Below are 18,663 nucleotides of genomic sequence, written 5' to 3' on the forward strand. Positions count from 1 at the left end.
CAAGCGGACTTTTTGGCATTAAATTTGGCCGTCATACTTTGTTTCAAATTGAAAAAAAGCAAAACTCAAATTTAACAAAAATATAATATTCCAAAAGATAATTAAAATATTTATCAGTATTTTATTTTTATTTTTTTATTTGTAAAACTTTAAGTTGGTTTTGGAAAAAAAAAAAAACGCCTTCAAAATTATTCCGCATTCTTATATAAGGCAGACTTGTTGCCATTAAATTTTGCCAACATATTTTGTTTCAAATTAAAAAAAAGCAAAACTCAAATTTTATGATAAAAAATAAAATACAAAAAAAAATATTTTAAATAAATATTTGACCTCGATAATTATAGCCGAGTCATTTTTCATTTTCCGAAACTCATTCAACAGAAGTTCAAAGTTATTTTTATATATTATACAAAATAATAAAAACACTTGTCATTGTCATCATTGATAAGTGCTTATCATCAAAAATTTATTCTTTTTTAAAAAGTATAAATAGTCGTTCGACACCCATTTATTTAATCAGCTTTCAATAGTCTACTAATCAAGCTAGTCAACTTTTAAACTCCCTGAAAAGACAGTGTAAAAAACTAAATCGAATATCGTTTTTCATTTGTTCGGCTAAATATTTAAAACTAAATTATTTTTATTTAAAAATTTTCGAGGAAATAAAACAATTAAATTTTTTATTTATTTGCAATTATATCAGCAATCATGATAAAAATTAATATTCTTGTTGGCTTTGCATTGCTGGTTTTAGCAAGAGCTGATGTACAAGATAATACAATCATTTCAATGCAATCCGAGGTATATTGTGAACATGATTTTATTCCTGATGAATATTTACATTATACTTTATATGCTTGTGCCGATGCAACATTTCTTCCACCATCATCCATCATTGATTTCTCGGTAAGTTTTAATTATTTTATAAATTATTTATTCTGTTTTTTTCATATAAAGTTTTACACTTATACCTCAGTCAATAAATAGAAATTTTATTATGTTAATTTTATTAAATTACAACTATAATAATTGTATAATATTTGAATTTATTTAATTAGCTTGAAGACAGGATTACACCTGTGAACAGAATGTCAATGGCGCTTTATGATCCAGACCCAAATGGATGTTTTACATATGTTCCAAGGCATACGCAATTCACAATGTGTTTCAATGCATCGACCACCAGTGCTAAAGGTATTGTTTTATCCAAAGTTTTCATTAAACAATTAGTTTAATATTTATTTTCATTTATCAAGAACAACGTTGGAATTATTTTTTTTATTTTTTCAGCTTATCTAATTGATAAAAAACAAATTTCCATTAATCGTGCTATTTACTATGGAAACATAGGGTAAGTTTGAAAATGTTCATTGAAAATATTTATGTTTTTTCTTATCAATGAATTAAATTATTTTTATTTTAATTATGTTTTGATAATATTTTTTCTAGCAATCAGTTCGAGGATGATCAAGTTTGGCCAATAATTCATCCCGTTGATGGTTACAAACAATGCAACTTGAGATTCACTGAGACATATTCAGCTTTGAAAAATGAAAAAATTATAATTACAATCGTGACACCACCTGACAATAATTATATTCTTAAACTCACGGTAAAAAATTGATTTTTATAATTATGATTTTACTACTAAAAATAAATTGTTTTTTGTTTGTTTCTTTATACTATGTATATTTATTTCTATATTGTTTTTAGATAGAAGAAGAGAAACCAAGTTCAAAAAATATCCGTCTGAAAAAATGGAAACAATATGATGATAAATATTTATTGAATGAAGAAGTGCGTCTATCACTAAGTGGCGAAAGGGTTGAGTATGTTCCTCCAAAAGATGTTAATTTTCGAGTTTATTTCTATACATTTGCGCCAAGTGGTAAGTTGATACTGTTGTAATATTATTATTATTATTTTTCGCGTATAACAGTAAAATTAAATAAATTTATTTACAATCATTTAACTAAATTGTATTTACAGGAACTCCAGACCGACAAATAAAAAAATTAAATATTCTGACTAAAGTTACATATGGCAGCCCAGCGTGAGTCTTTTTTGTTTTTTTTCTAATTATAAAGTTATTACCAAAGCAGATTTTAATTGATACATGTTTTTCACAGACGAGGAGATTCAAAATTTAAACCAATTTATTAATTTCATGTGGAGAATTTACGTAAATATATGTCGATGAAAATTTAAAAATATAAATTCTCAACTATATTTTATCAATGTAATAATTTCAAACTTTTTGAGTAATAAATAAATAAAATAAATATTTTAATTGTAAATTAAAAATGCAAAAATTAAAATAAATCTGGAAAATAAATAATTGTTTTTTTTATTGTTGTTATTTACCTTCGCTAGATTAAATTTATTACTTTTTTTTTTTTGTCATTGTAAAAAATAAAAAAAATAATAAAACTAATAAATAAATATTATTATAATTATATAAAATAAAAAAATAATAATAACTTGTATTTTTTTAGTCATTAAATTTTCAAAGAAATATTTATTTCAAAATTTAATTTTTATATTTATTATCAGCTTCTTTTTTGATAAAAACATCGATTATTATTTTCATTTTATATTTTTTTCTTACTTTTGTTTAATTTTAATATTTTTATAAATATATTTTTTTTCAAAATTATCTTTTTAAATATGACCATGACATAAATTTTTAAATGACTTTCGTCTTGTTAATCGTTTTTTCAATATTCTTGGACATTAATATTCTCATATATATAAATATATAAAATAGAAAAAAAAAAAATATATATTACAAGTGTATACTGGCTCTATATTGATCATAAAATTATCTATCAAGCAGACACAAGAATTAGGAATAAGTTATATTAGCTATAGATCTTTTCAATACTGAAAAAAAAATGTTCAATTTTTTTTCATTTGCTATTTTATTTTTTTTCTTATAGTATACTAGAAAAAAAAAATCAAATAATTATATTCGAAATAAATATTTAACCTTCATAATACTAACTAAATATTTTTTATATTTAAAATTATTTTAAAGTCGTTAAATATTATAAACATAATAAAAATCCATTGTAATTTTTATATTCGTGGAAATAATAGAAATATTTATCAATGATAAGTGCTTATCACCAAATATTTTTTTTTTTTTTTTTTCAAAAGTATATAAATATCTATTCAATACCCATCTATCCACTCAGTTTTAAATTCTCTCTTGAAAGTAAACCTCTATTTGTTGGTTGTTGAAAAAAAAAAATATAATTAAAAAGAAAATTTAATTCATCGCAAATAAAAATAAATAATTATTTATTTTTTGTAATTACTATCAATCATGATAAAGATTAATATTCTTTTTGGCATCGTGATGCTATTTTTAGCAACAGTCAATGCACAAGATGATACAATTTTGATGCCATTTGCCATCGGTCATTGTGAAATAAATTCGATACCTCTAAAATATGTCAATCAATCCCTGTATGCATGTGCCAAAGCGAGTATCAACCAAGAATCAACTGTCATCATATTCTCGGTAAGTTTTAATTAATTAATCATAAATTATTTTTATTCAAGTTTTGTTCATTTTTTTTTCTTATCAAATTTATTTAATTTGTATTCAAAGTTGAGTCATTAGCGACTAGTTTTGTTTTTTTTTTTTTTTTTATAATTTTATACACTCAATCAACTAGCTATGATTATTAAATGACAATTATGATAATTTTTTTTCATCAGATGGAAGGCTTGGTAAACCCTGTGAATAGAATATCCATGGGACTTGATTTTATATCTTCATTTGGATGCTTTACATATTTTCCAAAACGTCAGCAATTTAAAATGTGTTTTAATGCTTCGACCACCAACACTCAATGTACGTTTTTATCCACATTCTTTATTAAATAATTAAATTATTAATTTTAGCATTCATTTGTATTTTTTATTTTAAATTTTTTAGTTATTTACCCAAATGATAAACAAGAAATTTCAATTACTCGCGGTATTTTTTATGGAAATATAAGGTGAAATAAATATTAAATAATAAATACAATAAAAAAAATATATATATTATAATTATTCGTAATTATTTTTCCTTAGTAATTTCGATATGGACATTGACAAAAAAATTTGGCCTGAACCCAGTTCTATTCCAGGATATTTTCAAAATGATTTTTATCGTTCCAAAGTTTATGATGCTAATGAAGGTGATAAAGTTTACATTTATTATGAAGTTTTGCCAAAGCCCGGCTATATACTCAAAATTATGGTATGAAAAAAATGAACAATATGATTTTTTTTGTTTTATAAAACTTGACTGAATTTTACGCAAAAAAAAATAAATAATAATAATAATTATCGTAGATGAAAATATATTTTAAAAATTATTTTTCTATAAAAATTTGCAGGTACAAGAAGAGAATGAAAAAAGTGGAAAATGGGAAAAGTATAATAAAAATTACATAATTAATGAGGAATTAATTTTTGGTAAAAAATCATATGTGGAATTTTTAGCTACTAAAAAATTTAATTATCGAGTTTTTGTCTATACGTTTGCCAAGAATGGTTAGTTATTATTATATTATTATTTTTTTTTTAAATAATAAAGCTCATTTAGTTGTTGAATTATTGTTGAATTATATATTTTTAATGAATTTTTATTTTTAGATATTGTTAATCCATTATCAATCTTGTCTTCTGTAAGAGTCATAACATTTCCAAATGGACTTAGAAGCTAAAGCGTTATTATTACTGAAGTTCTTCTTTTTTCATAATTTTGATGAATAGATTTTATCATCTCAAAAAAATAGAAAAAAAAACCAATTTACCTAAAATTTATGAATTACTAAAAAAATAATCAATGTAAAACAAAATTTTATTTGTTAAAAATATTAAATTTTATATTTATTGTGTAATGTTAAAACTCAATAAAAAGTTGAAATTAAATTTTAGACATTTATTATCATTGTAAAATATAAAATTAAAAGTTTAAATAAAAAATATAAATATAATATAATAAAGAAAATATATATGTATTTTTATTTATTGTAATTTAATCATTGATGTGTCCAATAAAAAATTAAAAAAAAAAAATTATCAATTATACGTAAGTAAATATAATTAAATTTAAAAATTGGGAGAAAATATTTATAAATTTTCAAGCAATTTTGCACGTGTATGAAACTTGAAATACCAAAAAACAAGGTCGCGAGTATTCAAACATAATTTATTGACACATGTTTTTCACAGACGAGGAGATTCAAAATTTAAACCAATTTATTAATTTCATGTGGAGAATGTACGTAAATATATGTCGATGAAAATTTAAAAATATAAATTCTCAACTATTTTATCAATGTAATAATTTCAAACTTTTTGAGTAATATTATGTAATTGTTCAAGCAACTTTTCAATTATAAATAAATAAAAATAAATAAAATAAATATTTTAATTGTAAATTAAAAATGCAAAAATTAAAATAAATCTAGAAAATAAATAATTGTTTTTTTTATTTGTTGTTATTTACCTTCGCTACATTAAATTTATTACTTTTTTTTTTTTTTTTTTTGTCATTGTAAAAAATAAAAAAAAAATAAAACTAATAAATAAATATTATTATAATTATATATAAATTAAAAAAAAAAATAATAACTTGTATTTTTTGAGTCATTAAATTCTCAAAGAAATATTTATTTCAAAATTTAATTTTTATATTTATTATCAGCTTCTTTTTTGATAAAAACATCGATTATTATTTTCATTTTATATTTTTTTCAAAATTATCTTTTTAAATATGACCATGACATAAATTTTTAAATGACTTCTTGTTAATCGTTTTTTCAATATTCTTGGACATTAATATTCTCATATAAATATATAAAATAGAAAAAAAAAAAAATATTACAAGTGTATACTGGATCGATATTGATCATAAAATTATCTATCAAGCAGACACAAAAATTTGGATTAAGCATTCCTTTAAAAAAATAATTTCAATGAAAAATAATAGCTATAGATCTTTTCAATACTGAAAAAAAAATGTTCAAGTTTTTACCATTTGCTATTTTATTTCTTTTCCATGGAAGAAAAAAAATCAAATAATTATATTCGAAATAAATATTTAACCTTCATAATAATAACTAAATATTTTTATGTTTAAAATTATTTCAAAGTCGTTAAATATTATAAACATAATAAAAATCCATTGTAATTTTTATATTCGTAGAAATAATAGAAATATTTGTAAGTGATAAGTGTTTATCACCAAATATTTTTTTTATTTTTTTTTCAAAAAAGTATAAATATCTATTCAATACCCATCTATCCACTCAGTTTTAAATTCTCTCTTGACAGTAAACTAATCTTCTATTTGTTGGCTGTTGAAAAAACAAAAAAAATATAATTAAAAAGAAAATTTAATTCATCGCAAATAAAAATAAATTATTATTTATTTTTTGTAATTATTATCAATCATGATAAAGATTAATATTCTTTTTGGCATCGTGATGCTATTTTTAGCAACAGTCGAAGCACAAGATTTTGTTCATTTTTTTTTTGTTATCAAATTTATTTAATTTGTATTCAAAGCTGAGTCATTAGCGACTAGTTTTTTTTTTTTTTCTAATTTTATACACTCAATCAACAAGCTGTGATTATTAAATGATAATTATGATAATTATGTTTCATCAGATGGAAGGATTGGTAAACCCTGTGAATAGAATATCCATGGGACTTGATTTTATATCTTCATTTGGATGCTTTACATATTTTCCAAAACATCAGCAATTTAAAATGTGTTTTAATGCTTCGACCACCAACACTCAATGTACGTTTTTATCCACATTCTTCATCAAATAATTAATTTATTAATTTTAGCATTCATTTGTATTTTTCATTTTAAATTTTTTAGTTATTCACCCAAATGATAAACAAGTAATTTCAATTTATCGCGGTATTTTTTATGGAAATATAAGGTGAAATAATTATTAAATAAAAAATACAATTAAAAAAAATATATATCATAATCATTTATAAATTTTTTTTTTTTTTTTTTGTAGTAATTTTGATAGTGATAAGGACGAAAAAATTTGGCCTGTGTCTATTCAGTCCATTCCCGGATATTTTCAAAAATATTTTTCTCATACCAAAATTTATGATGCTAATGAAGGTGATAAAGTTCACATTTATTATGAAGTTCTGCAAAAGCCCGGCTATATACTCAAAATTGTGGTATGAAAAAAATGAACAATATGAGTTTTTTTGTTTTATAAAACTTGACTGAATTTTACGCAAAAAAAAAAAATAATAGTAGATAAAAATATATTTTAAAAATTATTTTTCTATTAATATTTGCAGGTACAAGAAGAGAATGAAAAAAGTGGAAAATGGGAAAAGTATAATAAGAGTTACATAATTAATGAGGAATTAATTTTTGGTAAAAATCCATATGTGGAATTTTTAGCTCCTAAAAAATTTAAATATCGAGTTTTAATCTTTACGTTTGTCAAGAATGGTTAGTTATTATTTTATTATTATTATTTTGTTTAAATAATATAGTTTATTTAGTTTGAATTACTTCTGAATTATATTTTAAATAAATTTTTATTTTTAGATATTGTTAATCCATTATCAATCTTGTCTTTTGTAAGAGTCGAGACATTTCCAAATGGACTTAAAAGCTAAAGCGTCATTATTACTGAAGTTCTTCTTTTTTCATAATTTTGATGAATAGATTTTATCATCTCAAAAAAATATAAAACAAACCAATTTACCTAAAATTTATGAATTACTAGAAAATTAATCAATGTAAAACAAAATTTTATTTTTTAAAAATATTAAATTTATTGTGTAATGTTAAAATTCAATAAAAGGTTGCAATTAAATTTTAGACATTTATTATCATTGTAAAATATAAAATTGAAAGTTTAAATAAAATATATGTATAATAAAATAAAAAAAATAAATGTATTTTTATTTATTGTAATTTAATTATTGATGTGTCCAACAAAAAAATAAAAAAAAAAATAATCAATTATAAGTAAGTAAATATAATTAAATTTAAAAATTGGGAGAAAATATTTATAAATTTTCAAGCAATTTCGCACGTGTATGAAATTTAAAATATCAAAAAACAAGGTCGCGAGTATTCAAACATAATTCTGGTATTTGTCATTGATTTTTTTTATTGTAATTTTTTAACTTTATTTTGTAGTTGAAAAAAAAATATAATTAAAGTATTCCGCATTCTTAAACATCATAAAATTTGTTGTCAAACACGAACAAAAAACTTCCGGGTAAAATGTAATTTTTATAAATTATAAATAAACAATTTACTCAAACTATATTTTAAATAAATATTTGACCTCCATTATTATATCTGAGTATATTTTATTAACGACTATTCAAAGTCCAAAGTTTTTTTTATATTCAAAAAGATAATTAAAATATTTATCAGTATATTTTATTTTTATTCGTAAAACTTTAAGTTGGTTTCGGAAAAAAAAACACCTTCAAAATTATTCCGCATTCTTAAAAAATTATAAATTTTATTTTGGCAGTTTTTGACTTTTTGGCATTAAATTTTGCCCAAATATTTTGTTTTAAATTGAAAAAAAGCAGGACTCAAGTTTTATGATGATGATAAAAAATAAAATACCAAAAATGATATTTCAAATAAATATTTGACCTCGATAATTATAGCCGAGTCATGATTATTTTCTGAAACTCATTTAAAGTCGTTAAATAAAATTAATATAATACTCAAAGTTCAAAGTTATTTTTATATTATACAAAATAACAAATGTCATTGTCATCATTGCTTATCACCAAAAATTTAGTCTTTTTTCAAGAGTATAAATAGTCGTTTGACACCCATTTATTTAATCAGCTTTCAATAGTCTACTAATCAAGCTAGTCTACTTTTAAACTCCCTGAAAAGACAGTGTAAAAAACTAAATCAAATATCGTTTTTCATTTGTTCAGCTAAATATTTAAAACTAAATTATTTTCATTTAAAAATTTTCGAGGAATTAAAACAATTAAATTTTTTATTTATTTGCAATTATATCAGCAATCATGATAAAAATTAATATTCTTTTTGGCTTTGCATTGCTGGTTTTAGCAAGAGCTGATGTACAAGATAATACAATCATTTCAATGCAATCCGAGGTATATTGTGAAATTGGTTCTATTCCTAATGAATATTTAAATTATACTTTATATGCATGTGCCAATGCAACATCTCTTCCACCATCATCCACTATTGATTTCTCCGTAAGTTTTAATTATTTTATTAATTATTTATTTTGTTTCTTTCCATATATAAAATAATACCTCATCACTGACTCGTGAGTCAGTAAATAGTAATTTTATTAAATTATAATTATGATAATTATATAATATTCAAATTTATTTTATTAGATTGAAGACATGATTACAACTGTGAAAAGAGCATCAATGGTCCTTGATAATCCATCCCTAGATGTATGTTTCACATATGTTCCAAGGCATTCGCAATTCAAAATGTGTTTCAATGCATCGACCACCAATCTTGAATGTATTTTTTTACCCAAATTTTTTAATAAATAATTAGTTTAATATTTATTTTCATTTATCAAGCACAATATTAAAAATATTTTCTTATTTTAAACTTTTTTAGTTCAGCCAAATCATGAGAAACGAGTCTTCATTAGTCGTGGTATTTACTTTGGAAATATAGGGTAAGTTTGAGTAATTTTGAGAATGTTCATTGAAAATATATGTTTTTTCTTATCAATGAATTTTGTTATTTTTATTTTAATTATGTTTTGATAATATTTTTTCTAGCAATCAGTTCGAGGATGATCAAGTTTGGCCAATAATTGATCCCATTCGTGGTTACTATCAAAGCAACTTGAGATTCACTGAGAAATATTCAGCTTTGAAAAATGAAAAAATTATAATTACATACGTGACATCAGAAGACAGTGATTATATTCTTAAACTCACGGTAAAAAATTGATTTTTATAATTATGATTTTACTACTAAAAATAAATTGTTTTTTGTTTGTTTCTTTATATATATATATATTTATTTTAGATAGAAGAAGAGAACAAAAGTTCAAAAAATATTCATATGAAAAAATGGAAACGAAATAATGATAAATATTTATTGAATCAAGATTTGCGTCTATCACGTCATGGACAGGTCATTGAGTATACTCCTCCAAAAGATATTAATTTTCGAGTTTATTTCTATACATTTACGCGATATAGTAAGTTGATACTGTTGTAATATTGTTATTATTATTTTTCTTTTTTTGCATATTACAGTAAAATTAAATAAATTTATTTACAATCATTTAAATTGTATTTACAGGAATACAAGGGCCAATAAAATTACATATTGAGGCTAAAGTTACATATGGCAACCCCCCGTGAGTATTTTTTTTTTCTCTATAATCTTCAAGTTATTGCCAAAGCAGATTTTAATTGATGCGTGTTTTTCACAGACGAGGAGATTCACATTTTGACGCAATATATTTGCCGATAGATAATTAAAAATACAAATTCTCAACTATTTTATCAATTTAATAATTTCAAACTTTTCGATTATAAATGAATTAAAAAAATAAAATAAATATTCTGGTTGTAAAATAAAATTAAAAAATAAAAATAAATCTGCAAAATAAATAATTGTTTTTTTTTTCCTTTTCTTGTTACTTATTTGTCTTCGCTAATATAAATTTATTATTATAATTTTTTTTTTTTTTTTTTTTTTGTCATTGTAAAAAATAAAACTAATAAATAAATATTATTATAATTATATAAATTAAAAAAAAAATAATAATAACTTGTATTTTTTTAGTTATTAAATTTTCATAGAAATATTTATTTTAAAATTTAATTTTTATTTTTATATTTTTAGCTTATTTTTTGATAAAAAAATTGATTATTATGTTTATTTTACATTTTTTTTTTACTTTTGTTCAATTTCAATATTTTTATAAATATATTTATTACAAAATTATCTTTATAAATGTGACTATGAGATAAATTATAAATGACTCGCCTATCCATAATCGTTTTTTAAATCTTTTGGGACATTAATATTCAGATATATATATATAAAATAAAAAAATAAAAATATCAGAAGCGTATTTTGGATAGACATTGATCATAAAATTATTTATCAAACGGATGCAAAATGTTCTCAAATAGGATTGAATCTTATTCATAAAAAATCATTCTTTCCAAATTAAAATTAAAATAATTTCAATGAAAAATAATAGCTAGGCCTTTTCATTACTTTTATTTAAAAAATATAAAAAAAAACGTCGTTATTTTTGCGTTTAAATTTGCCATTTTATTTTGTTTCCGTTGAAGAAAGAAAATCAAAGAATTATATTCAAAATAAATAACCTTCATAATATTAACTAAATATTTTATGTACAAAATTATTTTAGTCACTAAATAATTTTATATCATTATTATAGCTGAGTATTTTTTAAATACACATCAAAGTCCAAAGTTTTTTTTACATTCCAATAGATAATGAAATAATTTATCAGTATTTTATTTTTATTCGTAAAACTTTAAGTTAGTTTTGGAAAAAAAAACACTTTCAAAATTTTTCCGCATTCTTATAAATCATAAATTTTCAGCGGTTTTTTTTGCCATTAAATTTTACCATCATATAAAAAAGCAAAACTCAATTTTTATGATAAATAATAAAATACCAAAAATGATATTTCAAATAAATATTCGACCTCGATAATAATTATAGACGAGTCATTTTTAATTTGAAGATGTATTATAACTAATAATAAAAATCTATTGTGACTTTTATATTCTTGGAAATAATAATAACATTTATCAGTGATAAGTGTTTATCACCAAATATTTTATTTTTTTAAAAAAGTATAAATATCCATTCAATACCCATTTATCCACTCAGTTTTAAATTCTCTCTTGACAGTAAACTAATCCTCTATTTGTTGGTTGTTGAAAAAACAAAAAAAATATAATTATAAAAAGAAAATTAAATTCATCAAATAAAAATAAATAATTATTTATTTTTTATAATTATTATCAATCATGATAAAGATTAATATTCTTTTTGGCATCGTGATGCTATTTTTAGCAACAGTCAATGCACAAGATGATACAATTTTAATGCACTTTCCCATCGGTCATTGTGCAATTAATTCTATACCTCTAGAATATGTTGATAAATCATTGTATGCATGTGCCAATGCAAGTATTAACGAAGAATCAACTTTCATCTTATTCTCGGTAAGTTTTAATTAATTAATCATAAATTATTTTTATTCAAGTTTTGTTCATTTTTTTTTTGTTATCAAATTTATTTAATTTGTATTCAAAGCTGAGTCATTAGCGACTAACTTTTTTTTTTTTTTTCTAATTTTATACACTTAATCAACTAGCTGTGATTATTAAATGATAATTATGTTTCATCAGATGGAAGGATTAGTAAACCCTGTAAATAGAATATCCATGGCACTTGAACGTAACTCTTCATTTGGATGCTTTACATATTTTCCAAAACGTCAGCAGTTTAAAATGTGTTTCAAAGCTTTCAATCCATCGGCCACCAAAACTCAATGTACGTTTTTATTTAAATTCTTCATTAAATGATTAATTTATTATTAATTTTTAGTATTTATTTGTATTTATATAATTGGTATTTTTTATTTAAAATTTTTTAGTCATTCACATAAATGATCAGCAAGAAATTTCAATTACTCGTGGTATTTACTATGGAAATATAAGGTGAAATAAATATTAAATAAAAAATACAATTAAAAAAAATATACCATAATTATTCAAGATTATTTTTTTTTTTTTGTAGTAATTTTGATAGGGGTATTGACAAAAAAATTTGGCCTGAACCCAGTTCTATTCCAGGATATTTTCAAAATGACTTTCAACGTACCAAAGTTTATCATGCCAATAAAGGTGATAAAATTTTTATTAGCTATGAAGTTGAGGAAAAGCCTGGCTATATAATCAAACTTACGGTATGAAATTAATTATATAAAATTTAATTATCAAAATATTTTAATGTTAATTTTTTTATTTTATAAAAATGTTCAGGTACAAGATGAAAATGAAAAAAGCAGCAAGTGGGAAGAATATAATAAAAATTACATTGTTAATAAGGAATTAATTTCCGGTCAAAGATTTTCTGCGGAATTTTTTGCGGCTAACGAACTTCATTATCGAGTTTTTTTCTATACATTTATCAAGAATGGTGAGATGTTACTACAATATTATTTTTATTATTAATTTTTTTTTTTTTTTGTCAATAAACAAAGCTTATTTAAGTATTCGAAATTATTATCTATAAATTTTAATTTTGTAGAAATCGTTGATCCATCGCCACTCGATTACGCTGTGGAAATCGGAAAATATCCAGCTTCGGATCCAAATCTTTATATTACTGAAGGTTTTTATCGTCGTAAATTTGAGAAAGACGATTCATCAAATTCAAATCCATCAAGTATATTGGATTTAATATTCTAAAATAATTTACATGAAAAAAATAATTGTTTTGATTCTAAAGATTAAAACTCTTTGAAATTCTTTCTAAAATAATTTGCATGTTATTTAAATATCTATGAATTACAAGTTTTGTTTTTATCTACTTTTTTTTTTTTTTTTTCATTAAAATTTTATAAAATATTATGCTACATTTTATTGCCTTTATCATTTCCATTAATTAAATATTTTCTGATCATTACTTTAGTAATTAAAATGAACCATAATGAACATATCAAATTTTCAATCATTTAATTTAATTTAACTTTCAACTATTTTACAAATATTAAATTAATAAATCTATTAATGCTTTTTTATAATTTAATTAATTAAATTAAATATAATATCGATTAATATTTCTATCACACAGTAAGTATAAAAAATTCGTAGAAACTCCACTAGGGGTGCAAGTGTATCTTTCACCCACATACAGTAAGAAATTTTTTAACCCTTTTTTCTATACCCAAAAGCTGTCGAAATATATTTTTTTCTATCTCCGTTATTAGTTAATTAATAAATATTATAAATTAAATTAAATCACTCAAATTGTCAAATTAATTTAAACTTTAAAACAACAAAAAAAAAAAAAAACTTGATAATTATTACACGAAATTATTCTGACCTATAAAAATTACGAATGAAAAAAAAAAAAAAATCAATTTTATACGGTTAAAAAAAAATTATTTGAATTGATATAAAAAATATATTAATGTATTTTTTAATTTTAGAAAAATATTAAATATATCGTGCAATATATAAAATAAAATTTAACTACATAGTCAATTTCTAAAAATAAAATCTTTACTGTGTTGTGCAATTGTGCAAAAATACAGGTCAATTGCAGCTGGTAACAAGTTGGTGAATAAAATAAAAAAATAATAAATTAAAATCAATATTATTATCAGTGATTGATCATGAAATCAGTGAAGCTGTCATCAGGATATGACATGCCAACAGTTGGCCTTGGTACATGGCAGGTAATAAAAAAAAAATAAACGAAAGCATAAAAAATAAATAAATAAAATATTGTAATATTATTTAGGCAAAACCAGAAGAAATTGAAGCAGCAGTTGAAAGTGCCTTAGAAAGTGGATATCGACATATTGATACAGCCTTTAATTATAATAATGAAGAAGCTATTGGTAAAAGTTTAAAAAAATGGTTAAATAATGGTGGTAAACGTGAAGAATTATTTATAACAACAAAGGTAATTAAAAGCTTAAATATAAAATTAAATATTTAATAATTAAATTTGGTGATTAATTTATTTTTTAAGCTTCCTAATTATGGTAATCGTGCATCAGATGTTGAAAAATATATAAATTCATCACTTGAAAAACTTGGTCTTGATTATATTGATATGTATTTAATTCACATGCCATTTGCTTTTGTCAGTGATGAATCTTGTTGTGCACCATCTGTTCATGAAGATGGAAGTTATCAATTAGACTTGAATACTGATCCTGTATCTGTCTGGAAGGTCTAACACTTGATTTACTTAATTTTTTATATAATTAAACTAATTAAATATTTATATATATTTTTTTTAAACCTCAGGAAATGGAAAAACAAGTCAAAAATGGACGAGCAAGATCAATTGGATTGAGTAATTTTAATGAAGATCAAATACTAGAAGTTTGGAAAAATGCAACAATAAAACCAAGCAATCTTCAGGTAAAAAAAAAATAATTATACTAGAAAATTTATTTGATTCTAAATAAAATTATAAAAACAATTTTTTATTAAGGTTGAACTTCATGCCTATCTTCAACAAAAAGATTTACGTGAATTTTGTAAAATTCACAGTATAATTGTAACTGGTTACAGTCCACTTGGTTCACCAGGTGCTAAAACTCATTTTCAAACAAAATATAATTATAATCCAGAAAAATTTCCTGATTTACTTGGACATCCAGTTGTTAGAAAAATATCAAATGATAAAAATAAAACAACTGGACAAATTTTACTACGACATTTAGTACAAGAAGGTCTTGTTGTCATTCCAAAAAGTTCATCACCAGAACGTATTAAAAAAAATATTGATATATTTAATTTTGAGCTAAGTTCTGATGAAATTGATGTACTAAATGCACTTGACCGAGGAAATAATGGAAGAATATTTAATTTTCTATTTTTTAAAGGGTAAAATTATTTAATCTAAATTAAAAAAGCAAAATTATAATTTTTTTTTCTTTTTTGTTTCAGAGTTGAACATCATCCATTGTATCCATTTAAAAATCAAATTTTATAAATTATTGTAAAAAAAAAATTGGCCATTTGGCAAAAGACAAAAAATGATTAAAAATAAAATAATTGAGTATTGATATGTTAAATTTACATAAGTCTGTAGAGCATTTTACGTTGCATACGATGTTGTAATTCTCCACGTCTAATCATAGTATGAATAACTTTAAAAACAGCACGTTCTGGATATTTTTGTTTGATAAAATCATTGACAATATTTTGTTCTGATACTTGTGAACCAATGGCAAATCTTTTTTTCAATTGTTTTTCAATAGTTGCAAGAATTTCATGATCTTCTTGTGATGTAAAACCTTCAGCACCAGCTAATGAACCTGACATTGCTGCATCAAGTGTTGATACTTGAAATAATCTTAATGCTTCATCAACATGTACCTCAGTTGCAAATGGTTGTAATTGCATTTTAGCTAATGATTCAGATATACGTATAACAGCTTCAAGTTGTCTAACAGTTATTGGTATTGATAAACGTTTTTCCATATCTTTTTCATGTTCACGTGTACCAGCTCTCATCATAACATAACGATTTTGTAATTTATCACCAGCTTCTTTATTTAAACGTGGACCACAACGCATTCTACAATAATATATATATTTTTTTAATACAGATAATGGTAATTCACCTTCAGTTGTTTCTTCATTAACTTGTCCAGCATTAGCATGTATATTCATAACATGTTTAGCAAGTGTTATATCTTTATTTTCTTCATGTACATCTTTAACAATAAATATCATATCAAAACGTGATAATATTGTTGGCATAAAATCAATATTTTCTTCTCCTTTAATATCATCCCATCTACCAAATATTGAATTTGCAGCAGCTAATACTGAACAACGTGTATTAAGTGTTGTTGTTATACCAGCTTTTGCAATTGATATTGTTTGTTGTTCCATAGCTTCATGTATTGCAACTCTATCATCTTCTTTCATTTTATCAAATTCATCAATACAAACAACACCACCATCAGCAAGTACCATTGCACCACCTTCCATAACAAAATTACGTGTTACTGGATCACGCATAACAGATGCTGTTAAACCAGCAGCTGAACTACCTTTACCAGATGTATATATACCAATTGGTGCAACTGTTTCAACAAATTTAAGTAATTGTGATTTAGCTGTACCTGGATCACCAAGCATCAATACATTAATATCACCTCTACGACATAAACCATCAGGCATTCTTTTACGTGAACCACCAAATAATAAACATGCTATTGATTTTTTAATATCAATTGCACCAAATATACTTGGTGCAATACTTTTAGCTATTTTATCATATATCAATGGATCATTTGACATACGACGAAATAAATCTTCTTCTTCATTTGTTAATGTTGGCATTGTACCACTACCAGTATTTTCACCATCAACTGATATACCAATAACACGTATATATGGTGCACGTACACCAACTAATGCTTTATCTCTACCACCACGTTTACTACCAGTTGTTGATACTTTTTTTATTGAATATATACCAAGTATCAGCACACGATTACCTGGTACAACACGATCACATAAATAACGATCACAATATAATTGTAAATGACGTGGCATTTCACCTTGTGGTATTTGATCTGGTAATTCTTGTAATTTTAATACTTGAAAATCAACACAATCACACATATCTGGCATTACAAAAAATGGATCAAGTTGACATTTTGGTCTACCAGCTTGTTCTCTGTATTTTGAAAAGAAATATTTTTCATATTATTTAAATGTTTATTAATTATTAATTGTTGTTTAAACTTACGTTGTACATTTTCGTGGTAATGCATAACCTTCTAGACCAGGTTTTATTGGAATATGACTCTGAATTGTACGACATGATCTACATTGAATTGATATTTTTGTTGCTTTTGAACGTATACCAGATGCTGAGACAATAATACCAGGTACTTTGATCAATTTGGAAACAATATCAGGCTTTAAAAAAAAAAGATAATAAATATTATATTAATTATATTCAAGTAGATATATTGTTTATTTGTTTATTTGTTTGTTTATTTACCTTGGTACCACGAAGAGATGTTGCATGACCATCTGATGACAATAATATTTGTATATCTTCAACTTTTTCCTCACCAAGTGGTCTTGGTGATGTTAATTCATCAGCAACATCTTTTGCAGCTTCTTCAAATACTGGCAAATATTCAGTTGGTTGTTTGTATATTTTTTCAGCAAGTGATTCATCAAATGCTGATAAATCTTCAAGATTTACCTCAATCCAATATAATCCAAGATTATAATTACGTTTTAATGCATCACGATATTTATAATTAAAATTACCCTCATGAAATTGACGTATAAATTCTTTATATTTTCTTTTAAATGATTGTAATTTTTGTGAATCATCACGTTGATCATCAGTTGAAAAATTATCAGAAAAAAATACTTGGGGTTGATCAAAATCATTCATGATGAATGTTTTTTATAATTATAACTAATAAATAATAATATTTATATATTTTTAACAAACACTTGTCAATTGTGATGGCGAGTGAAGCCCAACAATCTTTCTCTCTCTCGACTCTCTCAGTTCTCTCTCGCTCTCTCTCGCTTTGCAAATTACTTTTGGCGGGAAAATAAAATGCCATGTTTATTTTTAAGGTCAAGCTAGATGATAAATATCGGTAATATAAATTCCTCCTTTAACAGTTAAAATTTAAAAATGATATTTAAAATTGAACAGAACACAAAAAAAATGCTTAATGCGATTTTAATTCATTTTTTCATTTAGATATTCACCTTTGTTTTTTTATAAAATTATATAATTGTTGTTTATCAAATGATGTTTTTTTTTTACAATAACTGGGTTATTTCAGATTGTCATTAGGAAAAATAAAGAGACGTGTCTAAACGGTCTCA

General features: G+C 22.8%; 2 protein-coding genes across 3 annotated transcripts; one reads left to right on the top strand and one right to left on the bottom strand.

Annotated features, from left to right (window-relative positions):
* Positions 1-13,869: 13,869 nt before the first annotated feature.
* On the top strand, positions 13,870-15,852 carry LOC122855720 (aldo-keto reductase family 1 member A1-like). 2 transcript variants are annotated; one of them, XM_044157284.1, is made up of 7 exons: positions 13,870-13,893; positions 14,358-14,501; positions 14,567-14,731; positions 14,801-15,004; positions 15,082-15,198; positions 15,272-15,666; positions 15,730-15,852. In XM_044157284.1, exons 2-7 carry the CDS (start codon positions 14,439-14,441, stop codon positions 15,773-15,775), a joined length of 990 nt encoding a protein of 329 aa, XP_044013219.1. In that variant the 5' UTR covers positions 13,870-13,893; positions 14,358-14,438; the 3' UTR covers positions 15,776-15,852. The 2 variants fall into 2 exon arrangements, with proteins under 2 accessions (XP_044013219.1, XP_044013218.1); XM_044157283.1 differs by having other exon boundaries at positions 13,881-13,956.
* LOC122855719 (DNA replication licensing factor Mcm5) lies at positions 15,227-18,323 on the bottom strand. The gene is made up of 3 exons (XM_044157282.1): positions 17,807-18,323; positions 17,549-17,721; positions 15,227-17,476 (listed from the first exon to the last, which is right to left on the bottom strand). The coding sequence occupies exons 1-3, from the start codon at positions 18,212-18,214 to the stop codon at positions 15,859-15,861; spliced, it is 2,199 nt and encodes a 732-aa protein (XP_044013217.1). The 5' UTR covers positions 18,215-18,323; the 3' UTR covers positions 15,227-15,858.
* Between the last annotated feature and the right edge of the window lie 340 nt (positions 18,324-18,663).

The sequence above is a fragment of the Aphidius gifuensis genome, linkage group LG4 (assembly GCF_014905175.1).
Source record: "Aphidius gifuensis isolate YNYX2018 linkage group LG4, ASM1490517v1, whole genome shotgun sequence".
NCBI classification, from domain to species: Eukaryota; Metazoa; Arthropoda; class Insecta; order Hymenoptera; family Braconidae; genus Aphidius; species Aphidius gifuensis.

Bases quoted from the DNA above. Each gene is read 5' to 3' on its own strand.
- LOC122855720 (XM_044157284.1), top strand. From the start codon at position 14,439: ATGAAATCAGTGAAGCTGTCATCAGGATATGACATGCCAACAGTTGGC. The intron at 14,732-14,800 runs GTAATTAAAAGC...TTATTTTTTAAG, and splicing joins AATTATTTATAACAACAAAG to CTTCCTAATTATGGTAATCG. The intron at 15,667-15,729 runs GTAAAATTATTT...TTTTTGTTTCAG, and splicing joins AATTTTCTATTTTTTAAAGG to AGTTGAACATCATCCATTGT.
- LOC122855719 (XM_044157282.1), bottom strand. From the start codon at position 18,214: ATGAATGATTTTGATCAACCCCAAGTATTTTTTTCTGATAATTTTTCA. The intron at 17,722-17,806 runs GTAAATAAACAA...TTTTTTTTAAAG, and splicing joins CATCTCTTCGTGGTACCAAG to CCTGATATTGTTTCCAAATT. The intron at 17,477-17,548 runs GTAAGTTTAAAC...TTCAAAATACAG, and splicing joins TTACCACGAAAATGTACAAC to AGAACAAGCTGGTAGACCAA.